We start from the raw sequence: 26,449 nt of genomic DNA, 5'->3' as shown, positions 1-26,449 counted from the left end.
TTAAGTGGTGCAGCAGGTCACTGACCATCTCCTCTTGGACTATGGGGGCTTTGTTCTGCTCCCCATCCTTGTCTTCCTCACCACTGTATCCCCCGCTTCCAACAGAGGAGAGAGATTCTCCTCAGTCCCCCTTTTGTTGCTGATATCTTTGTAGAAGCTTTTCCTGTTCTCTGAAACAGCTGAACCCAGATTAATTTCATGGTGGGCTTTGGCCCTTCTCATTTTCTCCCTGCACAGCTCATGACAGAATTTTGCAGTCCTCCTGAGTGTCCTGCCCCTTCTTCCAGTGCCCACAGACTCCCTTTCTCCCTGGGCAGCACCCAAACCTCTCTGTTCAGCCAGGCCTCTTGGCTGACAGCTTGGCTTTGGGCATGTGGAGCATGTGGAGCCAGCCTGTTGCTGTGCCTTTCAGGCTGCCTTCTTCAGCAGTGAATCTGCCCTTTGCAGACTGAGGCAGCACAGGCTATGGTGTGAGAATGATTTCTGGAGTTAGGAGACAAAGCATATCCTTTGTGTATCAGAATCTGGCACAGATGTGAAGGCAGGAAGACAGCTGAAGGAGCTGGGCTTGAGATTTTTGGGAAGGTCAGAGAGTGAAGTTAATTGGATCTTCTCTGGAGCTGTCAGCAAACCCTGGAAGAACTAACACTTCTACTAGGTTGAACATGAAAGATGAGCTTATTTAGACCTGTTTCAAAAGTGTTGACTGTTCAATCACCTGCCTAATAACAGGAAGGTGCTGTTGTGGCCGACTTCCTCTTCTGCTTTTAGCTAAGGCTCTCTCTCTAAGCAGAGAGAGAACTGCTCAGGGAATGTCTCAACTTCAGACCTTCACCCTTCTGTGGCCTTTTTCCCTGACGCTCAGCAGTCCTAGGCAATGAGAAAGGTCAGATAAAACACGGCCAAGAAGAAATCAGGATCTGACTATACCTGGATGGTTTTGATGGTGTCTAGAGTTCATCATTTATAGATTTTTAGATTCATCTCATAAATGTGGAGATTTTCATCCATGCCATCACTGAGATGGTTGCACATTGTGCAGACAATAGAGAAGTGGAGTTCAGAGACTGAAACACTGTCAGCATCTGAGGTGGGTTAGACTTTACCACTGTAACTAGAGAGCAGCTGGCAGGGCAGTGCAGCACTGTTGCCTCAGCAGAAATAAGAATATGACTTCAGGGCACAGCACCAGAGCAAAATGCCTCCAAGACTCTCATGTACGACCACTGAGGAAAACCCACTCCCCACTTCCTTGATGCCATTCCTGGACTGAAGAATTTCCCAGTACTTGTCTTCTTACCTGACAAAGAGAAACATTTGTTGCAGTCTTGTCCTGATCTATATTCAAGCCTGTGGACAGAACAGTGATGTAACAGCAATAACCTGCTCAAGAGGCTCTATAGAATCCTTCACAGATGTGAGCTATGAAACCTGCCCTGTATATCATGGTGGTGATTCTCATGCATGCAACAACTCCAATCTGCTGAGAGCAGAACATCTTGGAGGAATTTAAGTTTCACACATGACTGTTCTGTGGGATTAGAGAACTACAACTGTTACAAAATTGATGCTCAGTGCCTATTCGTTTATACAAGCAGCAGGATGAGTTATTTCAACAGGAAAGCCAAACACTGAAGAACTTAATAAACAGCTTAAGCAGCAGCATTGGACGAAGTTATTTTTTAAATTATTTTTGTAGTACTCTTTAGTGGCAAGTTTGCAGCAGAGTTTATATGAACAGTATAAAAGAAATGAAAACTCATTCAAAGTTGTTTTTAAATGATCCAAAATTTGGTAGCCTGACAGAAAGAAGGAGGAAGCTCTGCTGCCAAGGGAGAGGCAATTCTGTTTTGGTCATTATGGTACCTCCAATGAACCTGCACTTCAGACTGATGCTTTTGGCACCAATCCTAAGAGAGCCCATTCCTACACTCCTGTCAGAACAGGCAAACAGATATGCTGTGAGTTACTCTGGAGATGTGTGGTAGTTTTAGGCAGTACTTTTAAGAATTTCCACAGAATGTTAGGGATTGGAAGGGACCTCCAGGGATCATCCAGTCCAACCCCCCTGCCAAAGCAGGGTCACCATGGGCAGGTCACACAGGAATGCATCCAGGTGGGTTTTGAAAGTCTCCAGAGAAAGAGCCTCCACAACCTCTCTGGGCAGCCTGCTCCAGGGCTACAGCACCCTCACACCAAAGAAGTATCACCTCATGTTGAGGTGGAACCTTCTATGCTCCAGTTTATACCTGTTGTTCCTTATCCTATCACTGGGCACCACCAGAAAGAGCCTGGCCCCTTCATCCTGACACCCACCCCTCGGATATTTGTAAACATTGATCATATCCCCCTCTACTCAGCTCTGGTGAGATCCCACCTGGAGTTCTGTGTCCAGTTCTGGAGCCCCTATTACAAGAGGGATATGGACATGATGGAAGGTGTCCAGAGAAGGGCCACTAGGATGATCAGAGGGCTGGAGCACCTCTCCTATGAGGACAGACTGAAAGAGTTGGGCCTGTTCAGTCTGGAGAAAAGAAGGCTCCAAGGTGACCTTATTGTGGCCTTCCAGGATCTGAAGGGGGCTACAAGAAAGCTGGGGAGGGACTTTTTAGGATATCAGGTAGTGATAGGACTAGGGGGAATGGAATAAAGCTGGACGTGGGGAGATTCAGGCTGGAAATGAGGAAGAAGTTCTTCACCATAAGAGTGGCAAGAGCCTGGAATGGGTTGTCCAGGGAGGTGGTTGAGGTCCCATCCCTGGAGGTGTTTAAGGCCAGGCTGGATGAGGCTCTGGCCAGCCTGATGTAGTGTGAGGTGTCCCTGCCCATGGCAGGGGGGTTGGAACTAGATGATCCTAGTGGTCCCTTCCAACCCTGACCAATTCTACGATTCTATATCCCCTCTCAGCTTTCTCCTCTCCAGACTAAGCAATCCGAGGTCTCTCTTCATAGATGTTCCAATCCCTTTGTAGTGGGCAGAAAATTATCAGTGCTTACTCCCAGCGGCAACAGTGGAAAAGAAAGAAAACAACCTGAGGAAAGGTACAAATGTGAGCGTCAGTCAGGTATAAAAAGAAAGCAAAGGAAACACTGATCAGGGAGTAAAATCTCACCCAGCAATGGGGGGAGAAGCTCAGAGGTGCAGCTGGAGCTGTACTATTTGTGATGTTTCTAAACCCAGTCTCTGTTCTCCAAGAACCTCAACTATTCATCAGCAGAAGGGCTAAAAGAATAAAGGCAAACTTCTCTGAAACATTTCATGTACAGGTAAAAATGTTACACTGAGCTATTACTCCAGTTAAAACAAATTTCCACCTGCCAGCCAAACCCTTGCCAGCTACATCAAGGGGACTAGAAAGCAAAAAGGCTTTGTTTAAATGCCTGCCCATTAGCATCCTCACAGACACTGGGAAATGCCACTCATGGGAAAAGGGCTCCAGGCCTTGTATCATATCCAGAAAGACAGCAAGAAAGGAAACATAGAAGAATCATAGAATCACAGAACTGTCAGGGTTGGAAGGGACCTCAAGGATCATCCAGTTCCAACCCCACTGCCATGGGCAGGGACACCTCACACTAGATCAGGTTGCTTAGAGCCACATCCAGCCTGGCCTTAAAAACGTCTAGGGATAGGGCATCTACCACCTCCCTGGGCAACCTGTTCCAGTGTCTCACCACCCTCATGGTGTAAAACTTCTTCCTAACATCCAATCCCCCCAGTTCTATCACTACCTGATACTCTAAAAAAGTTCCTCCCCAGCATTCTGGTTAGGCCACACCTTGAGTACTGTGTCCAGTTCTGGGCCCCTCAGTTTAGGAAAGATGTTGAATTGCTGGAGCATGTCCAGAGAAGGGCAACGAGGCTGGTGAGAGGCCTTGAGCACAAGCCCTATGAGGAGAGGCTGAGGGAGCTGGGACTGTTTAGCCTGGAGAAGAGAAGGCTCAGGGGAGACCTCATTGCTGTCTACAACTACCTGAAGGGAGGTTGTAGCCAGGAGGGGTTTGGTCTCTTCTCCCAGGCAACCAGCAGCAGAACAGGAGGACACAGTTTCAAGCTGCGCCAGGGGAGGTTTAGGCTGGAGGTGAGGAGAAAGTTCTTCACAGAGAGAGTGGTTGGCCATTGGAATGTGCTGCCCAGGGAGGTGGTGGAGTCACCATCCCTGGAGGTGTTCAAGAGGGGATTGGATGTGGCACTTGGTGCCATGGTTTAGATAGGCATGAGGTGTAGGGGGACAGGTTGGACTCGATGATCCTTGAGGTCTCTTCCAACCTTCTTGATTCTTGTAGCTCCCCCCTTCAGATATTGGACAGCCACAAGAAGGTCTCCTGGGAGCCTTCTCCTCTCCAGACTGAACAACCCCAACTCTCTCAGTCTGTCTCCATAGCAGAGGAACTCCAGCCCTCTGCTCATCCTCACGGCCCTTCTCTGGCCACCTTTTAGCACCTCCAGATCGTTCCTGTAATAGAGGCTCCAGAACCAGATACAGTACTCCAGGTGGAGTCTCACCAGTGCAGAGAGGTAGAATCACCTCCCTTGCCCTGCTCTTTGTTGTAGCCCAGGCTCTGCTTGGCTCTGGGCTGCAAGTGCTCACTGCTGGCTCATGTTGAGCTTCTCATCCACCAGCACCCTTTTCTTCAGGGTTGCTCTCAAGCTAGGCACTGCCCAGCCTGTATCAGTGCTTGAGATTGTTTCCTCCATCTGGGTCAGGGCAATTTTAAAATATTGGATTCCTCTTCTGGTAAAGCTTCCAGCTAGGTTTGATTCATTACCCACAAAACTAACCAGGGAGCCCCACACGTGCAGAGATATTTTTTAGGTGGCGCACTGCCCTCAGAAGGCTGGCAACACTCTTCACCCAGTTAACTTGTGCCATACATGCCCAAGGGCATCTTCTTCCTTGTAAGGGAAAGGGAAGTAGAACTGTCTGAGCTCTAAGTGGCAAGTGCGTTCTGCCTGCACTGATGATGCTTTTGAGTCTGAATAAAGCACAGAGAGGATTATAAAATAAAAAGCAATACTTTACTTTTATGTATCTACACTGATTCAGCAGTTGGACAAATTATCTACAAATGCATAAAACTGAAGCAACATTATCGAATGCACTCATAATGGTCTCAAATTCAGTTACAAGTAAACCACATCAAAGACTTACTGTACAGTAAACAGATGGGTGAAAAACTGTAATTTATTGAAACTCATAACTCAAAAAATATAAGATGCTGTAGTGTACAATATGTTACACAAAGCACCCTAGGGTGCACATTCAAGTCAAGTAACTCCATTGCCCCCCAAACCCTGGTACCCTAGTACTTGTTCCATATACAATCATGCACATTTACTCTTCAAGAGGAAGCCCCCAGTATTCTGACGTGTTAAATAGCACCAAAATCAGCATAGTTCATTGAAAAAAATGGGGAGCTAAATTAACTTGGCCAATACTTTTGACAGATATCATACATTCATGGAATTAAACAACCTCAACTAACCTACACAGTGTGTACTGCAAAAATTACTGTTCTAGTTTGAAGTTCTCCCCATAAAGCAGTAGTGGAGGCGATCTGCTCTAAGCAAAACTACTTATGTACTTCCTACACAAAGCTCATCTGCCTTTTTTGTTGGAAATAAGTCTATGAGGGGTGTGGAAAACTTGGATCTTTCAAGAACAACTACTGGTCTTAAGTAGTGAAGCTGTTTTAAGGCAAGGTCTCCACAGTCTGTTAGTGCCTTGTCCAAAATTGCCCTCAGATTTTCTAAAGAAGGGGCAGATGAAGATTCTGACAACAAAGGCTGGATTTCTCTTAGCTGCTCATGGTTATCTGGGGCTATGATTACAGTTTTGTCATCTACAGGGTTGGTTACTGGTGTATCCCCTTGACTGTCTTCCTCTTTTGGTGAGGCTTTATCTGCTGGTAACTGCTCAGGAGCCTTCCATTCTACTACCTCATCAAAATCATCATCATCATCATCGTCATCATCTTTTCCCTCACTTTCCTGAATAAACTTTAAAAATGAAGACTCAAATCCCATTGGTTTGTATGTCTTTAAATCAAATGGTTTGGACACAGGAGGCTTCTGGAATTTGTCTTTCACAGCACAAAGTGCATTTCTTTTTGTATTCTGATTAACTGCACTATGCTGACATCCTTCAGGGTCTTTATCCCTTGGCAGCTCTACCTGTAACCCTGAGCAGTAAGAGCTAGTCTCTCTCTCATTGTTCTCAGAAACATCTTCACTGTTATCCACACCTGTCTCCCTGTCATTATGTTCTTCCAAAGAGGCATTTTCCAAACTGTGGTTACATTTTAAAGTGCCTGAATATGTAAAGGCACCGGTGTCCAAACTCTCACTCCTGGGTGGACACTTGGTTTGGTCTTCACTGCTTACATCTCGAGGCTCACAGTGAGAATTTGGAATAGGAGGTTTTTCACTCTCCTGCACACTGTCAGGATTAGCCGATTTATCCTCTTGAACTTCTACACCTTTTTTATCCGAGTCTAAGGCTGCATCAGAACAGGACTGTTTCTCGACCATGACGCCGCACTTGACGCAGACGACGAGCCTCTGCAGCCGTTGCTCGATGTAGGAGCTGCTCATCTGGTGCGTGCGCTTATAGTGCCGCACGATGCTGCTCTCCAGCTTCACCACAGATGCGCAGCCCTGCACCATGCATGGGTACTGGGTCTGGTTACACTTCTCCTTGCACATCTGCAGGGCTTCCTCTTTTGTTTTGAAATTCAGCAAATGCTTTTCTCTGTGTCTGCTAATTCTTTTAGGTTTTTCTTTTAACTGCTTCCCATTCTGCCTGCTTAGGTCAAAACTGTCTTTCAAATAACTCTGTTTGTTCTCTTGATCATCCTCCTCCTCTCTCTGGTTCCTAAAGAGGCTATCGTAGTACTCACTGTGCCGAAAGTAGACATGCTGGGCGTAGTGGCTGTAGTTTGTGAAGATTCTATTACAGCCATTAAGGTCACAATGGATTTCAAAATCTTTGTCTAGTTTCTCTTTGCTGGCATGTTCATCGATTAGGTGCTGCTTAAGCTTATCAAAGGTATAAAACACAGCAGGGCAATGGGCTTGGTTGCAAGCAAATCTCACAGACTCAGCTTCAGAAATCAGTTTTTGATCCTCTAAGAGTTCATTGTGGAAGTCACTGCAATGCTTAGCAAGAGCTTTAGAACAAAAGAACCGCTTACCACACTCTTTGTATTTGCATGCAAAGATTTTTTTACATTTGACAAGTTCCCTTTTTGTTCTTGCTTTGTCTTTATCTAGGCAGAGCTGTTCCCTATTATACTGGTGAACAGTCCTGTAATGGCGAATCAAACCCTTCTGGTTGGTAAATGCTGAGTTGCAACTTTTATGTATACAATGAAATGGTTTATGGTACTTATGCAATATATAACATAAGTTTCCTTTAGCAACTGTTCTTTTGCTTCCCCTTCCCTGTCTTGCTTCCAGTTCTTCCCTGTGACTGTCCAGAGATGCTATGTTAGGTGCTTTTCTTGTGACATTGTTTTCTGTCTCCTCACTGGACTCCAAATCTGTCTCAGAACTGCAGTCCTCCTTTTTAGGATGACACAGCTGCTCTGAGTGGTCTGAATGTTCAACTAATTCAACGCTGGCTGCACAGACAGGTGTTGGAACAGCACCGTTTTTATGCAGGTCATCTGTACACAAACCAGCATGATCAAGTTTCTCGTTTGAACAGACCTTGTGAGCTGTCCTCACGCAACCAATCTGATGTTTGTTTCTGTAGTGAATTCTGAGGTGTGTTTTTCTGGTAAATGACCTTTGGCAGATGTGACACTTAAAGGGTGAGTAGCGGTGCTGGAACATGTTTAACTGAAGAACCATCTCCTTTGAGTAGTTATGCTTTTTAACATAGTGCATTAAGAGAGCTTCTCTGGTGACAAACTCACATGGACACCCTTGACATTCGCAGAAAAATGGTTTAGCTGCCAGCTGAGTAAGGTACTGGCTGGGCAAATCACCTTGTTGCTCGTGGAGCTGAAATTTTGAGGTAGTTTCATTTACTGACTCAGGACACTTGGCATCCCTAGATGAATAGGATTGTAAAGAGCCCAAAAATGGCTTGTGTCTTGAATTCTGAATGGTAGGATTTTTTAAGCTTAGATGTTTCAAGCCTAACATTAGTTCCAACATATTATCTTCAATGCTTGATTCTTTAGAACTGTCATAAAAAGATGTTTCTGGGGAAGAAGGATAAGTTTCGTCCTTCAGGCCATTGCTTCCTTTAGCATCTATAGCACAACACAAGCTTTCTCGAGAGTCAGCATTTGTATCTGAATTATGACCTATCTCTCTACTATTGTCTGTAGGGGATTTACTGTCCCGAGTGTCACTCAACAGATCAAGAAAGTCTTTAGTTTTCATCTCTGTATCTTTTTTACCTTTGAAGTTATATGGATGAGCCCTGCGAAGGTATTTTTGCACACTTCTAGAATTTTTGTGTGTGGAACAGTAACCCTCAAAACCACAGGGAAGGTTTTTTTCATCGAAGCAAACTGCCAGACCAGAACACCGTTGTTTCACACCTGCTGGATGGAAAACTCCTTCCTGGGACATAAGAAAACCTGGGACTGACTGATTGTGAGCCATTGGTCCAACCAGCAGAGGAGACACTTGGCTTTGGTTTACCACAGCATCTGTGCTGTGGTCCCCACAATGAAGACTGTAATTACTTTCACTGTCTAGATCTTCGCTGTCAGAGAAAGATTCTTCCTTAATCTGTGGAATTCCCTGAGAGCCAGAGGAATCCAAGTTATGATTCAGACTGGAATTTACAGATTGTTCAAGCAGCTGAGACTCTGGAAGATAACTGCATTTGTCTTTTGAAACTGACTCTTCAAGTTTTACTGTATGCTGCACTTCCCCATTTGACACTTGGATGTTATGCACTGCAAGGTGATTCTGAAATTCAGTTTTTGAATAATAAAATTTTTTGCACCCAAAGTAGTTGCAGGTGTAGGATGCATCTCTGAAGTGCTGCGCCTCATGGTGGTAAAGTTGCCCCAAGTCACTGAACACAATGTTACAGCCATTTAGCTCACACTTGTAACGAAGGTCATCATGTGTTTGTTTGTGGTTGAGCAGCTCATTGACGGATCCAAACCTGGCGTAGCAATCCATGGACACACACATATAGGGCTGAGGCCCGCAGTGCACGCGCTCGTGCTCCCGCAGGTGGAAGGATGTCATGAAGTGCCGGCGGCAGAAGGCACACTTCTCCCTCCTGTTCTTCATGTCCAAGTAGTGCTTTGCATTCTCATCGTTGTTTTGATGTTCAGCTTTCAGATGTACACTTAAGTATTTAAACTGTTTGAACACTCTAGAACAATCCGTTCCAGGACACGGATAGATGTCTCTGTCCTGTAGCTGGCAGTTCTCTAGCTGGCTGAAAGTGACATATTCCTGTGTGTCATTTTCAAAGTTTTCAGGCAGCTGTGGCTGATGTGACTTCTCCTGAAATGCTGAGGATGGGCTACTGGAGGCTACTGTCTTTTGTGGGGATCTCTCTTTTTTCAGTATTATTTTCTTTTTAGGTCTGTGTGTTCTACTAGGTGGCATTTTAACATGTTCCATTACATGTGGTACAAAAAATTCCTTTCTCTTGAACTTTTTTGTACACACTGGGCACGTATAAACACCATCTTCCATGTGCATCTTGGAGTGATGCAATATTCTAGCCTCTATGCACTCCCTTTTGCAGAGCACACAAAAAAATTTGTACTGAAGCCATCTCTGGTATCTTTCTGAAGAGCCAATTGGTTTTTTTACTCTTGCCTTTTCTTTAGGGTGACTCAGTGTGTCTTTGCCATCGTAATATCTATGTTCTTTTGTCTCATCATAGTCACTAAAGAAACTTTCTAGCATGTCAGTTTCATTGATGGACATATTACAGCTTGCATCATCCTCAGAATCAGAAGCAACTTTCCCTAACAGTTTCAGGCAATGTCGCTTTAAAGTCTTCCAGTCCCAAAACTCAGGGTCAAACGGCCAATACGCTTTTAAAGCTAACAGCAGCTCACAACGAAGGGAATTTGGAACTGGAGCATTTTCTTCATCAAATTTTTGATCTGGTTGCATATAGAGCTCTTCCAACACATTAAATCCACTCAGAGTTGGCTCAAGTAAAAATTCTGTGAGCTGACAAGCTCTTCTAACTTCCAGGTCTTCTGGTAAAAGGCATGCAATTGTTTTACACACTGATGTCTTCATTTCATCGCTTCCATTTGATCGGATCTGAAGAGCTCTCACACATAACAAAACAGACACAGCAAGTCCTGCTTCTTCTGCCTGTTTAAGAAAAACAACACAACACAGACAGCCACAAAACAAATGTTACTTCTCTTTGTAAGTACATTCTCTCTAGAACTTTCTATGAAGATGAACACTGAGAGCATCCAACAGACTACAACCCATCCAGAATGTATTTAGGCTTCCAAGAGTTAAGTGCCCAAGTCACTGAGCACACTGTAAAGGGCTGGCATTTCTTTTGTGAGGAACCTCTTTTACTTTTCAGGTGAGGGAAGCCACTTCTCACTGAGTGCACTCTGTGGAAGAGTCACATGAACTAGTTCAGGCATTTCATCTTGCAAAACATCTAACTCCTCTCCTTCTTCACTGATTGACTTTCAATCATAACTAAGTCAGATGTCTAAGGGAGCACAGTGTACATCCCCCCACAGCATCCACACAGGGTATTTCTCAGAACATGTGGCACTGTGCAACAATTACTGTAAATTCATATCCTGAAACAAAATAACTTTTTAACAACATGCAGAACAGTGGCAGAAATTATTCCTGATGAAGATAACTGGCATTTCACTTCCAAACATGTTCTCAGTGGTCTGTGTAACGGTACCATGTTGATTTAAAAAAATAATCTATCCCAAACTCTGTCTGGAAAAAAATGACAGTTCCCTTGTTCTGAAAGCATACTTTTCAGCACTAAGAATCTGAACACATCAAGGAACTACCTAAGTCATTCTTAGTAAAGCCAAATAACAGCTGAGATATTTATGAACAGTATAGAGGGAGATGTGCCTAACACCACCACATCCACACCTGCTCAGATGATAAAGATCCCAAAGGATTAGTAACAAGTTAAAAGAATTAGCAAGCGCTGGTACTCACTGTGCATGGCCTATTGGAAGTCATGCAATTTTCCTTTAATTCAGTACCAGAATTAATCTGCTGGACAGCAATAAAACAAAAAGCTATTTCCCCAGGAGAAGAAATTTCAATATGGTTTAGTGGGAAACACAGAAAGAAGTAGTGTGTAGGTAAGAGTGCAATAAAAAGGCTTTGACTATCAAAGTGCACACTCACATTTTAAAAGCAGGAAGAGGGTAACTTTGAAGAAGCTAAGAGCAAACATTTCTGTGTGCACTACCAAATTCATCTTTGCCAGTTTAGAGTTCCAGACTCTTTTCTATCATCTGTCAGAATGACAATCACAGAACCTTTTTGATTTCTACTTTGGCTCTAAACCAGAGCCCTGATATTTGCTCTTCTCTTTATCAAATCATACTTGGTGAGTCATTTGGTTCACAGGATTAACTATAGTCAGTGAAAAAGACTCCCAGGCAAAGAAATCTGAAGGTAGAGAGAAATGTAATTGAAAAGGCATCTTGTCAGAGTTATTCATAACCCATTTGATGCCATTTGAGTTAACTCATGTCCACATAAGAATACAAAAGGATGAGCAAACTGGGGAGTACTGCTGAACTGAAATATTCATAAAACTGAAGTACATGTGCAAAACTGTGCTTTCAGGAAGAAATATCTGAAGTCTTCTGGAAATTTTGCCATTCCCAAGGGAAAATTCCATGCCTAATTTATAGTCCATGATCTGTGTAATACTATCACTAAAACAGCTAAGATCCTGTTACCAGGATTTGTTTTTCCTCTGTTAAGGTATGTCTGGTTCATTTTCATTCACGATTGGCCTCCACAGGTCCTGCTCTCACAGTGTGACCAGACACAGGGAATTTCAGTCTAACCAATTCTGAAAGTCAGAGCAGCCATCAAAGGAAGAAATGTACTCAAGCAACTATCCAAGTTAACAACAGTTATTCCTTCTGCTCTGCTTATCAGGACCATGCTGGATTTGCATCCTTGGTAGATGGATCAATTAAAGTCTTTCCATTACTCCACAAACAGAGATTATGAGTTTATAAATATTGCTGTTAAGCACCTCCTGAGCCTTTCTGCAATTTTCTAAAAATGGGCATTTTTCTAAAGACAGGCATCAAAGGCAGAGGTCAAGATGTGACTGCATCACACATTTTGAGATAAAGGAATGTTCTCAGAACACAAAACCAGGAGACATTTCAGCCAAGTCTCCATCTCTTAGAGATGCTGCAGAAAATTGTTGCTGTCTCACTTCTGAAAAGGCATCAGATCAAAACACAGCTGTACTCCATTTGCAAAATCCTGTCACACTGTATTTTCAGACTAACAAATGGATCATTCCACACTGACTGAAGGTCACTTCTATGTGTCAAGCTGACACAAAACTACAATGGCAGCCATTTTTCAGAGATTTTTATTAGTAAGATATTGGGCACTTGATCTGAAGGCACAGATAACAAAATAAGCAATATTTCATCAGTGTTAAGAAAACAATAGTCAGAAATGGTTCTGGCTGTATCCAAAGACTCCGGACTGCAGCTTACTTACTTCAGATTGTATGACTCTTATCAAGAAAAATAAATGCTGTAGGGTCTTAGCAATGATGCCAAACTGACGACATCTTTCCAAAAAAGAATCTAAAGAAGGATCTATTCTTCTCTGCAGCTTGCTCCAGAAAAGCGTCAGCTCCCTGAAAAGATTGGAAAGCAAGAGGTGAGGACATGGCAGATACACACAGCTGGCTGCAGTCTGCACAGTCCAGTGCAGAGCTGATGCCACAACCATTTATTATGAAACACAGCACATACTCCAAGTTTCCATCTCCAAAAGATGCTGAAGAGAACTGGTATCCTGCCTTACTCCTGAACGAGCATCAGAACACAGTGTAGATCCTGTTATTTAATGGGGAAAGGCATTTGCCACAGGATTTCTCTTTCCTGATGCAGGCATCTACAGCTGCACTTCCTTTCTGGACAGGAAAACCTCCCCCCATGCTTGTAGAGCCTGAACTTCTTAATTGAAATTCAATCCTAATGTGAAGCAACCGCTTCTCTCTACTAGGCAAGTAGCTTAAATGTTGACACCTGCATTCAAATGAGGTAACTGTCACAGCAGTTTAAGATAACTCTGGGGTGGGTTGGACAAGATGACCTTTGAGGGCCCTTTCCAACCCAATGCAATCTGTGAATCTGCAGCAGAACACTTCATAAAGTGTTACTTAAGGGATGTGTAAACTGAGTGCTTTTTTACTGTCTTGGAGCAGTTATGTGCTTGTAACATTCGAGTGCAGAGCAATTCATTAGAACCAAGGCAACACAGCCACTGACTGAGGCAACCTGTAACCTTCTGTTGCTTTGACACCACCACCAGTGCCACAGAAACTAAAAAGCAGCAGACTGGTAAGATCTTTATCTTTTATACAGCTTCAGCAACGTTGTTCTTCTACTTCTTCAGCAGAGCAAACTTCACCTTTTTTAACTTAACCACTCTCTGCATCAAATTACAGATAAAGGTTTCTAATGAAAGGCCATTCACAGCCTCTAGGACCAAAACCAAAAATTAAAGAATGTCAAAAAATCAAGCAAAATCAGGCAAACTTTACCCTGAATAACAGCAAGATTTTTCCTTCAAGTACTACAATCCTACTTGAAGCCCAGGCCAAGGGAAAGGGAAGGCCTTATTAGGGTCTGACCTTAGGTATATTTTTGCATGAAAATGGACAATATTTAACAGGTTGCCCAGAGAAGTTGTGGAGGCTCCATCCCTGGGAGTATCTGTCACAAGACAGAATGGGACCTTGAGCAACCTGCTGTAGTCAGAGGTGTCCCTGCCCATGGCAGAGGGGCTGAAACTACAGTATCTATGTAGTCCCTTGAATCCAGACCATTCCAGAAGTTTATGATTTACTGGTAACAGTTTTTTGGGGGCTTATGTTGTGGTTTGAGCTGAAAACAGCTCTGGACTGAGGACAGAGTGAATTTACCACAAAGGAGCAAATAAACACGCTTGCACAGAATTGGAGGTTAAATACAAATGCTATTTACAAAAGTAAATCAAATACAAAAGGTACAAAGGCAAAAGGATATATACACACACAATCAGCTCAAGCTTAGCTCTCTAGCTGGGCCCACCAGGCCTCAACTAGGCCACAACCAGCCACAACCAGGCCAAGAACTCCCTCTGCCAACACTATGCCTCAGTAGGCCCAGAGTAGGCCAAACTGACCCCTCACCAAGACAGGCCTACTGGACTTCAATGCCCTTTCCCCCCCGACCCAAGCTGGGCGCACTAGGCCCAGCTACACAGCAAGAAAATAGCTTTGCATCAAGGCCACACTCCCCCACAAACCAAAGAGATAGCAGCAACCACACATGTCAGGAGCAAAGAGGGAGAAATAGTGAACTGACTGGATGGTCTCCTTATATAGGGAGATGCAGGACTATGGGTTTGAATAACAAATTACGATTTCCTGTGCCCACCCGCTGGACTGCCTAGCCCCTAGAGGACTTTTTCGTCTCTATGTGAGGGAAACTTTATCAAGACATCAGTGATTTTGTGTACCAAGTAGAGACATTTACAGAGGTGGGAGAATAGTGGAAGAAGAGCTTCCCTTTGGGTAATCCCTTATTCCTAAGTTTTTGGCAAAGCACAAAGTTCCCAGTGTTTGCCCTTTCCTCTTTTGCATGCCTTTTCTTTCTGCAAAGCTCAAGGAAGTTGTCAGAAATGCTCCTCAGATAATCTCCGCACACATGGAAGGCCAATCAAGTACAACTGGCAGTATTTGAACAATTTTCCATTTCAGAATTGGTGTGAGTCAGGGCAAAGAATGAAAGAACAATAGATAGAAAGAATCGAAAGTAACAAAATCCTACCCAGCACGTCAGACCAGAAGGAAGCTTTTTTTTTTTTTACAGTTGTGCTTAACTACAGCTCACACTGAATGCCACTGGTATTCATGCTAAAGACTGTATTGTTTTATGGACTGATGAATTGCCTGACCCCTTGGAGACTACAGGAACCACCTAGCTCAGAATTATTGCCAGAAGCAGCACCACTGCTTAGATGAAGTTCCAAACACAGCAATATCTCCAGTTTTAAAAGTAACACTGCACATCATTTTATGATTATCAGCAACCCTCACTGTAAATTCCAATTTTGTTGAGGAGTAGCATACACATACCCAAGGCTGCTTTCATCCTTAGCTGTGAAATGAAGCTTCATTCCAACAGCACTAATTCACAGACATATGTGGCTCATCATCTTCTCCTGGAAGCTTGAAGCTATAAGGATGAGCTGAGCTAAGATAATGAAATAGCTTAATCTCTCCAATAGTTAAGAGGTTTGTGCTGGGTGGAGACTTAGCACTGTGCCATCAAGCAGATGCTGAAGAAGTAAAGAAAGGAAGGTAGATATTTCCCTTTCTAGACTGAGAGTGATGTTTCATCTGAACAGACTTAACGGTTTACAGCTTTCAGAAGTACCAGTATTGCATTTCTTCACTGAAACCTGTCTGGCCACGTGGTAAACTCACCAAGCATTAATCTGTAGAAAACTATACAGTTTTGGCTGGTTTAGATGAGTGTACTCACTACAGGTCAGATGAGCCCAGAGCCAGAACAACAAAAGGAGGCAGACTTGTGCAGCCAGCACCAGAACATAGCAAGAATTCATCTTCTACTTTTTGGCAATAGCAAATTTTTAGGACTGGCTCACGTATGAGTACAGCACCAAAGCTTCATCTTCATTTCCTATGTAAGACACTCATCCTCACTTTCACCTGCTGTTAACAACTGTCAACAAGTTCCCTTGTCTAAACCAGAACATTTTCAATCTGCATCATTTATGCTGCTTCACCGCATGCAGCAACATATGCAGTAGAACAACAGCAGCAAGCAGGACTGCAACGGACAATGCTGCTTGCTTACAGTGTCTGCTAACCAGTGGCTTGCAGAAGAATGTTTTATTAGTGTATTACTATGCTAAAAATCAAGATGGATGGGATCCAGAAAATTCTGCAGGAAACAATTTTAAGAACCTTACAGGCGAGTAGTACATATCCTAGGGCTTGGCTGTTAAAACAAATCCATAATGGCACAAAGGGAAGCTGTCCTGTGAAGGAGGCTGTACCAGGGTTTTCTCACTTCCCGCTCTCCTCAAAGATTTTTAGCAAGGTGTTAGTCACTAGTCAGTTCTGGTCTATCAAATTACATAATGCACCGGAAGTACATTATGAAAGCTGACTAAAGCTTAAATCATTTATTGACTTGAAATACCATTATGCACACTTAAGATACACACAAAAAAAAGTTCTATTATGATTAACAAACAAAATCCAAAAAATGTTAATGGCATTGCTAGCAAAACCATTAGAGTCAAACCCACGTTTTCTCCTGACTCATGAACCAAGACAGATCAGTTAGAGCTGTAGATTTCTTCTTTCCATGCCAGTATAGCTCGTGATGGGGCCTAAGATTAACAAAAGATGGTACAGCTGTAACAGGCTAGGAAAACTTTTCTCGGTGTCTTTAAAACCTGGAGGAAGTAAATGAACAGTGCCACAGCTGACCAAATCCAAACTTCCGAGACACACTTGAAATGTCTGGCGATGTGAAGTTTTATCCAGGAGAAAACAACCCATATAGGCATGGCTTGAAAGCACAAACTACAAACCCGTTGTGTGACGGACAGAAAACTTCATCCTTGCCTTGGCTCTACCAGTTTGCCATTACTGAAAAAAGAGGTGCAAAGAGTTTTCCATCTTCAGCCATCAAAGGGGCAAGTTAAGTCTTATAGTCACAACGTGGTCAGGATTTAGCACTACAGTTCTCAGTTATAGAAGTCACAAGCATACAAGAAGCCTTTCAGGGTAAGGGCAGGGAGGTAAGGGGCATGTGGGGAATTCAAGCATTCTGCCTCTACACTTTCCTACTTCTTACATCTCTGTGGAATGAGTGAAAAAAAGCATTAAACTCTCATGGGTTTAAGTATTCAAGAGGGAAGAAGCAAATCACAATATAGTGGACCCACAAAGCTTAGAGGTTTAATATCCAATGAGAAGCAGTTAGGAGTAGCAATAATCCTTGTACTTACCAAGAGCAATATACATTTGCTGTTTGAAGCTGATGAGTAAGGTACGTTGTACAAAGGATAAATGCAGTGTTTTCTTGTCCCTCAGATTCCAGGTTACATATGATGTCCAGTACTTCTTTGCAATCCACCTTTGCAATCTTAAAGAAAAAGAATTGAAAGGCACTTTATTCTCAGCACGTTCACAGAAGCAATGCATGTTTACTACATCAAAGGAAATGGCCTTACAAACACATGAACAAAACAGTGTTTCCTGAACTCAGAGTTCAGACCCTGGCTTTCAGCTATGGAATGACATAGAAATTCATAGATGTTAGTTCTGATCCCCTCTTGGATTAGTTTTCTTTGGGACCATCTTTCATTTTGGGCAGCTTAGCAAAGTACTTACATACAGGCAACAGTTTATCTAGAAGCTTCCATTCCTTCTCTGCACTTGCAGGCATCCCTATTTTCTTTTTGAAGATGAAAACTAAGGTCCAAATGTCAAGAGATGTGACAAAGCCAGACTCTTGTCTTTGACCACAAGCACTAATTCTGAACAACCACACCAGACAGCACTAAGAGACAAATCAGTTCAGACATCCGAGTTGCATTTTTTTTCAGATACATGAAGCTTCCCCCGGTTTCACAGATGATTACTCAAAGTGTTCAAGTCTCACATTTCAAATTACACCAAGGCCATGCAACTCTAAAAAGAGCAGTGAAATTGGTAAAATAACAGCTGCAAGATCAAGAGGCATCAGACAGGGGCTGTATGAGGCCTGCAATGCACTGACACACACCATTCCTACCACTGCTATTGGAAGACTAAATGCTAAACACAAGCTGAGGGCTCTGGAACAACTCTAAAGGAGGTTGGTTGATGTAGTTTGTTTCTTGTGTGGGCGTTTTTTTGTGATTTGAGGTTGTTCTTTGTTTTGGTTTGGGTTTTTGTTTCTTTTCTAGGTCAGAGGGACTAGAAGACCAGTGAAAAAGCTGCTTTCTAGTGACATTTTGCATGTAAGTTAGAAGTTCATTGCAAGCTTTCAAACCCATCTAACCTCGAATTTCCAGCACATAATGACACACTTATCTACATCAGCAGTTATAACAAAGGTTGTTTCCTACTGCAGTCTGCAATACATCATTTCTCTAACTCTGCTGCAAGTTTCACTCTTCAGCTTCAGTTCATATTGCAGAAATACATTTTCAATTGCTTGGTAAGCATACAGCAAAAGAAACGATGGCTTGCTAACCTCCTTAATGGAGTCCTCGTTAGGCAGCATAGAACACACACACGTGAGGTAGGCTTGTCGAAAAGATGAAACATTGGCAATTTCTGGAGAATCTGCACACAATTTTGACAAGAAAGTAGCTTCTGGGATGCAGTTTGACTTCATCAGATGCTTGATTCGCATCTGCAGAAAGGAAGGTCCTTCTCGTGTGATCAGTTTATTAGCTAGAAAAAGAACAGAATTTAGAGCTGACACACCTGAAACTGTCTCAATGCATGAATACTTCAGCTCAAGCCTGTGTAAGCTTTCCCAGGAAACTTCATGTAGAAGAAGGTACAGCAATAGATTCAATATTTACCTCAAAACAAACTTAGATTAAGTGTGTAGGGAAAGAATGCTGGGCTACAGAAAGCAGACATAGCACCCAGTGATTCCATCAGGAAATCTGCTACGGCAGTGGCTGAACCATGTTGATCAGACTCCACCTAACTATTAGTTACAGTATTCTGAACGAGATCCCAGATTCAGTTTAGCTGAAATTCAAAATCTTCAGCTTTTAATTGTATCTTCACATTCCATACTACAAACATTTCAACCAAAGCACTACATGCTTTGCAACCAGAGAATTTTCCACCCAAGCTGATAAAACCCCACAGAATGTTAAAACAGACAAAACGAAGTTGAGGGTGAAAATGTTGTATTTTGGTACTTTGGAAGAATTAAGACCTGCTAGGCTCATGTTCTACATTAACCAAATACAAGTGATGATTACAAGACTCAATGAACTGATTCAACACTAAGCAGTCAGAAAAATCTATGTAATCTGGTTAAAAACCTCACAGATTTACTTTGATTCCATTCCCAAAATATCTCAAGTTGGAAGAGACCCATAAGGATCATCAAATCAAACTCCCTCCTCTTCAAAGGACTACCTAAAACTAAACCATATGACTAAGAGCATTGTCCAGATACTCCTTGAGCTCTTGATAGCCTTCGTGCCATGACCCCTTTCCTGAGGAGCCTGAGGCAGGGACTATCCTCTCAATAAAGAACCTTTACCTAATGCCCAGTTCTCAACTTCCCCTAAAACAGCTTAATTCCATTTCCTCATGTCCTACCACTGGTCATCAGAGGTCATCCCTGTGCTGCTCCCCTTGAGGAAGCTGTAGACTGCAATGAGGTCACTTCTCCAAGCAGAAGAAACCGAGTGACCTCACCTGTTCCTTTTCAGCCCTGCCCTTGAGGCCTTCCTCCATCTTGGTCACCTTTCTCTGGGCACACTCGAGCAGCTTGATATCCCTCTGACATTGAGGTGCCCCAGACTGCAGACAGTACTGGAGGTGGAGCTGCAGCATGACAGTGCAGAGTCGGAAAGACAGCTCCTGTGAGTGGCCAGCTGTGCTGTGCTAGATGCATCCCAGGACACGGCTGGCCCTTTTGGCCTCCAGGTCACACTGGTCACTCCTATTCAACTTGCCATCAATCCAAACCCACAGATCTTTTTCCACATGGCTGCCCTCCAGCCTCTTGTCCTCTAGTCTGTATGTGTAACCAGGACTACTCCATTGCAGGTGGAGAATTGTGCACTTGCTTGTGTTAAATTCTATGTGGTTGGCCATTTCTCAGCTCTCCCATTGCTCTGCTGCACCCAAATCATTTATAAAAACAGTCAAGAGTGCTGGCCCTGGGACATGCCACCGGTGACAGGCCGCCAGACTGGTGTAACCTCACTTACTACAACTCTTGGAGCCTGTCCCAGCAGCTAATTGCTCACCCGATGGGATCACACACTTGTCCATCTGTGTGCTGGACACTTTATCTATAGGGATACTGTGAGAGACAGCATCAAAAGCTGTGCTCAAATACATGTGCTTTGCCCTAGCTGACAGCATGGTATGCTTCAAAATGGCTATGGGGCTATTTCCAGCTTAACAAGCATCTACAGAAAGGGTTGACCCCAGTCTCCAGATATGTGCTATTTCAAAAGGCCCTTGAGAATTAAAAAAGAGGAGCCAATACACTTGGACACAGCATGTTACAGCATGTATCAAGCAAGGAACAAATGGGTGATTTGTACAGGAAATTATGGAAATGCCTTGGATGCTCTGATAAAACCTGTGTTAGAACCAGTGCTCTGCAGAAGCTGTAGTCAATCAGCCACACGTGAAGTCTGCAAGGGACTCTGGATTAGCCAAAAAAGAAAGTTTAGAGGAACAGCTTAGTGAGAGAGTCATTGTATAACAAATATTTCCACTACGTTAGTATCTTATGCTTTCTGCATTTCAGTTTTATCCAAACAAAGGACCTGTTCAGCAGACACTGAACTAGTTGGCAGAAGACTTACAATACACACCTGAACAGCAAACTCATTTCAGCAGCCAAGTATGTCCTACAAACTTGTAGTGAGACTTCGCAGCATTTTGCACAAGTTTGCTTAGCGGCCCTCTAGAGCTTATTTGAAGGTTCAGGTCTGTGCTACTGGTTTCCATTTTCACAAGAAAAACTTCTGAAAAGGAAACTCTTGACATAGCTGACACTGACCCTTCACATGAAAGCAACTTCACAGAAAACATCTAGTTGCAGAGCTCTCCAAGCTCATCCAGTCCAACCCTCAACCCAGCACTTAAAAGTCAACACTAAACCATGTCCCTAAGCACCAGGTCCACAGGGGCTGGCACATCCCCAGGGATGGTGATTCCAGCACTGTCCTGGGCAGACCATTCCAATTTTTGAGAACCTTTTCTGTGAAGAAGTATTTCCTAGCATCCAGCCTGAACCTCCCCTGGTGCAGCTTGGAACCACTGCCTCTGCTCCTATCCCTTGCAACCAAGGAGCAGAGGCTGCCCCCTTGTCTATCCAACCTCCCTTCAGGGAGCTGTAGAAAGCAATGAGGTCTCCCCTCAGCCTCCTCTTCTCCAGACTGAACACCCCTCACAGCCCCTTCTCCTAGCCCAGGTGCTCCAGGCCCTTCTCTAGCCTCATCGCCCTTCTCTGGACATGCTCCATCCCCTCAATGTCCTTCCTGGAGTGAGGGGCCCAGAGCTGAACACAACACTCAAGGTGTGGCCTCACCAGCGCTGAGCACAGGGGGATAATCACCTCCCTGTCCCTGCTGCCCACCCTGTGTCAACAGAGAAGGTAAAAAACCATGGCTGACCAAGGGATAGCTTGTGAGTAAGATTCGCAGTTTCTAAGAAACAAGCCTCCTCTTTCTTAAAAATGACATCTCTGAACAACATTGTATTTGAAGAAAATCTATCAAGGAAAACCAACAGTGCTTCAATATTCATGCTGCTTGATTGACAGACTGCCAACACAGCAAGGTGGCCAAGAGATCACTGTAAGGAAGAACTCTAAGAACACTAAGAACTCAACAGCAGAACAAAATCATCTGTCCAGGTGAAGCACTTCACTGCTGGCTTTTAATGCCCACAAGCACTCAAACCACTTCTGGAATCCCTGTTTCTGCAGCTCAATATAATTAATTTTTCAGTTCCATAAGAAGAGTAAAAGAAGCAGCAGGTAATAAAGAAGATATTCTATCTACCCACTCTAAGATATTTATACTCCTCTTGTCTCCTATTACATAGCTAGATATGCAATTAGCAAGTGCTCAAATGAAGATCTTGCTGCCATGTCAGAGGCAGACAGTCCAGAAACGGGAAGTCTTCGAAGAGCACCTGCAGTCAGCACTGTTAAATGCAGTGCTCTCAGGTTAACAATCACAAGTCTAGCTTTAAGCACAGACCAGAGAAATTTCCTAAGGAAACAGAGGAGGTGGACTCACTACTGCTATGGACAACAGGGCCTCAACTTGCTGCAGTCCTTGGGAGTGGCCAGCAAGCACGCTTCTCCTGCTTCCCCAAGCATGGTAGGTCTGTGCCTTTAGGCTGACTCCTCCACACCTCAGGGAGTATGGATTGACCTCTGCAGAGACAAAGGACAAACTGAGCTTCTCTGTCAGACAGATATAAGTGATGAAGGCAGGAGCAAAAGTCAGAGGTCTGACTAGTGCTTGATTTACCTCTTGGCACTTTGTTTCTCTCTCAAGCAGCCTGTCTGCAACAACTGCAAAGGGAACTTGTCTTGCTGCCTGTTCCTCAGAACAGTTGGTTTCCCCTCAGAGAACCTAATTTTGTACTCTGTCCTTGTCATGGTAGGGCCATGACATGGCCCAGTACAAACCCAGACAGGCCTTAAGATGTCTAGACATGGTCCCTTTCTCTTCCCTCCTTCCTGCAGGAAAACATGGCAATGTGGGAAAAAGAACAAAGGGGACAGCACTCCTGCCTGTCTGGTAAACAAGATGTTTATCTGGGGTGAGAGCACAGAAGCTGACCACTGCTTCCCCAGATACAAGGTCCTTGCTTCTGCCTTTTATGGTTACAGCCTGGCAGAACACCTTTCCAATGGTGCAGCTAGCATTGGCTTTAGTGCCCCATTGGACCAATTGACCTCTGGATTTTGTATATATACAAGTGACTTGGTAGTCACCCTTGCCTTGCCTTGCTCAAGCCTGCTGAAGCCTTGCCTTGCTTCAAGCCTACTTGGACCTGTCTCGTAGTTGCCCTGCCCTGCCTCGAGTGCCCTGCCCTGCCTCGAGTGCCTGGTCCAGAGCCTGGGATATAGCCACGAGCCATACACATGCAAGCCGGAGAAGACATAAGCCTAGAAGCCGGATCCGCCTAGCCTGCTTCCCCTTGCCACCAGACTCATGCCATGCCTCAGTTTACCCACGAACCAAGCCAGTGGCCATTGCAAAGAGCGTCGTTAACTGCCCGCCGTCCACGAAAGCCAGATCAGCCTGGGACCAGGCAGTGAACTCTCCTTGCCGGCAATCTGCTGTGCCACGCCCTATGAGAGCGCTGCAAAGCTAACACAGCAGCAGCAGCATCCCTCATGTGGGTAAAACTAGCTGTAAGTAATCAATTCATTGCCTTTTGGGTTTAAAGGTTCTTACCGGGTCGCTCCCCGCTGTAACTGAGTGCTACCTGCTCTCAGGGACCTTCTCTTTTCAAGTTATTGTTTCCTAGTTTGCATAACTGTTTATATTTGCCCTAAAACTGCATAATTCTCATTGTTAATATATATTCCGACCATACAATGATCCTATATAACGAGTTTGGCATATTTATATTAATAAAGGGTTACTACTTCTATTAATACCCATTTGTCATATAGTTTATTATTTATTGTTGTGAGGGTAATTAAATAATTTTCCTTCCCTCGACCACAACAGTCCTAAATATGTTATTTCCAAAAATGGCATTAGTGGATTTTCTTGTTCCTTCTCTTCCTAGACCTCCTGCGGTTGTCTACTTTGTCCTATCGCTCTACCAAGCATCTCAGGACTAAAAGAGATAGCTCTAAAAATAAGTGCAAAGACACCTTGCAACCACTCCCTCTTCTGAACCCTTCAGAGTGCAGTTTCAAATGCTACACATCTTAAGGGCTCTTTAACCCCAGGATCAAAAAGTAAGGGTAAGAGATTCCCTTCTCATCCAAGACCCTTACAGCAGAAGACACAATGAATTCATACCACAGTCTGCAAATCCAGCTGTCACAAGGCATGGATGGCACAAAGGCATGAAAAGACTCTGCGGGCACTATGAGGAATGTTCAAGAGAAACAGCACCTTGGGTGAGCATTTCCTCCAAAAGTACCTCTGGAGCAGGACAACCCTCTGCTGAAGTGCAGTGACAAGTGGTGTCCCTCCAGGCTCCACACTGGGATCAGTGCTGTTCAACAGCTTCATCAATGATGCAGTCAGTGGGATCGAGTGCAGCCTCAGGGAGCATGCAGACAATACGAAGCTGAATGGTGCTATAGCAGAGGGATGGGATGGCATCCAGAGGGAGCTGGACAAGTGGGCTCAGGTGAACCTCATGAGGTCCAACAAAGCCAAGGGCAAGGTCCCGCACACCTGGGTCAGGACAATCCTCCCCTTATCAATCCAGGCTGGGGGGATGATGAAATTAAGCGCAGCCCTGCGGAGAAGGTCTTGCGGGGGGTACTGGTGGACAAAAAGATGGACAGGAGCCAGCAATGGGCACTTGCAGCCCAGAAGGCCAATGGCAGCTTGGGCTGCATCCAAAGCAGTGTGGCCAGAGATGGGGAGAGGGGATCCTGCCCCTCTGCTCTGTTGAGATCTCACCTGAAACCTGTGTCTAGCTCTGGAGTCTTCAACACCAGAGGGACCTGGTGGGGAGGGTCCAGAGGAGAGCCACAAAAAATGATCAGAGGGATGAAGCAGCTCTCCTGTGAAGGCAGGCTGAGGAAGCTGGGGCTGTTTAGCCTGGAAAAGAGAAGGCTCCTGCAAAACCTTAGAGCAGCCTTCCAGTAGAGACTGGAGATGAGGAAGAAATTCCTTAGAGTGAGGGTAGGAAGACACTGGAACAGGCTGCCCAGGGAGGTTACGGATGCCTCCTCCCTGGAGGCATTGAGGCTAGGTTGGATGAGGCCTTGAGCAACCTGATCTAGTTGGGGATGGCTCTGATGACTGCAGAGAAATTGATGTGGACAATCTCTAGAGGTCCCTTCCAACCCAGTGCAGTCTGTGATTCTGTTCTATGTTAAGCATGCACAAACAACATCAAAGTCTGTTTTACAACAGCAATGTTGGTAGAAAGGTCTCCCAATTTTCCTACAAATCAACTCATAACAGAGACACACATATACAGCAACCAGCGCAGTGTAACCTCTTTGCTCTTCGTGAGTGATACTATTGAAGTCAGAAGAAGAAAAAAAAAAAAAAGGAAAGAAAGGAAGCTGCAGCTTGAACACTCTGAGGCACAGAACACCTGAGGTGGAGATTGCTGAACAGCATCAATCATGTTCACTTGGGGTTGCTGTTCTCAGTTAGTCATCTAGAAAGCATAAGCTGCAATGATTATTTTGAGGCCCTTTCCTCATACCCAAATATTCATACCCAAAACAACCATCTTGATCCAGCTGTCCGCAGAAAACTGTAACAACCACCCTGGGCTCATGGCAGCTGAATTCATGAACAGCCAAAGAAGCATAAGACAGAGCCTACGCTGCTATGAAACCTTTGCTGAACAAATTTGGGAAGCCATGTTTACAGGTGATGCCAGTTCCTGTTCAGCACCAGTGCAATAAAAAAAAAGTAATCTTAACATTGAAGACCTCTAATCAAGAGATACAAGAACACGTCACACTTGCAGTAAGCATCTGATAATCATTAAGATGAATGAGGAGTTCACAAAACAGAACTCCACTAGGCACATGGAGCTGCTCTCAGATCTGGCTTACCAGTGGCCTACAACAGCAAGAACTAGGAAAGTTTTTCGAACACACACCACAAAGTCAAACGCATGACATCCAAGCAGTTCAAAGAGACTAAGTTTTAGATTACTAAAATAGCATCCATTTACAGTAATGCTTCAGCAGCTACTCTGTGAACTCCTATTGCACTGGAAGGTGAAATGACAGCTGAAACCCCACTGAGCTACAGCTCTTTCTACAGCCCTTAGTCAAGGGTTCTGACAGCAGAACTGCCATCCTGCTCTGACCTGCAGGAAGTGCACTTTGATTCTTGCTGCTTCCATCAAATGGGGCCTGGTAGTCACAAAAATATCACACAGATCAAAGTGACACAAGTAGAAGAAGGGAGACAAACCTTGTAACTAATCAGTGACTTATGATCTATTAAAGCTACAGGCAATTACCTGATATGATACTGAAGGTAAAAAAGGATTAAGTTAATCCAGCAAACATTTCACAGACAGTTGTTTTATTCCAGCTCCAGCCATGTCCTAAGTAAGAAGGCCAAAAGAGCAATTCCAGCTACCTAGGCAGGCTTTCTCCAAGCCAAACATTATTATAGCAGCATCTGAATTCCTGGTGCAGAGAGAAGGGACTGAACAAAGAAATGAAAGCAAAACACAACCAACAGGATTTTAATAATCAAAAGGCAAGGCATGATACGGCTTCACGCTGGTATCTTAGCACTAACTTCTGCAGCCACTGGG

General features: G+C 44.1%; 1 protein-coding gene across 1 annotated transcript in view; it reads right to left on the bottom strand.

Annotated features, from left to right (window-relative positions):
* Positions 1-5,042: 5,042 nt before the first annotated feature.
* Positions 5,043-26,449, bottom strand: part of RLF (RLF zinc finger) — a 46,031-nt gene continuing 24,624 nt past the window's right edge. Inside the window, exons 5-8 of the mRNA XM_054395246.1 lie at positions 18,480-18,682; positions 17,248-17,384; positions 12,706-12,847; positions 5,043-10,317 (exon numbers count right to left, since the gene is read on the bottom strand). Of these exons, the coding sequence (XP_054251221.1) occupies positions 5,578-10,317; positions 12,706-12,847; positions 17,248-17,384; positions 18,480-18,682 (5,222 nt within the window). The 3' untranslated portion in view covers positions 5,043-5,577. The remainder of the gene's footprint in view (positions 10,318-12,705; positions 12,848-17,247; positions 17,385-18,479; positions 18,683-26,449) is intronic.

Source organism: Indicator indicator, chromosome 33 (genome assembly GCF_027791375.1).
Source record: "Indicator indicator isolate 239-I01 chromosome 33, UM_Iind_1.1, whole genome shotgun sequence".
NCBI classification, from domain to species: domain Eukaryota; kingdom Metazoa; phylum Chordata; class Aves; order Piciformes; family Indicatoridae; genus Indicator; species Indicator indicator.
This window is presented reverse-complemented; position numbering and strand designations above follow the sequence as displayed.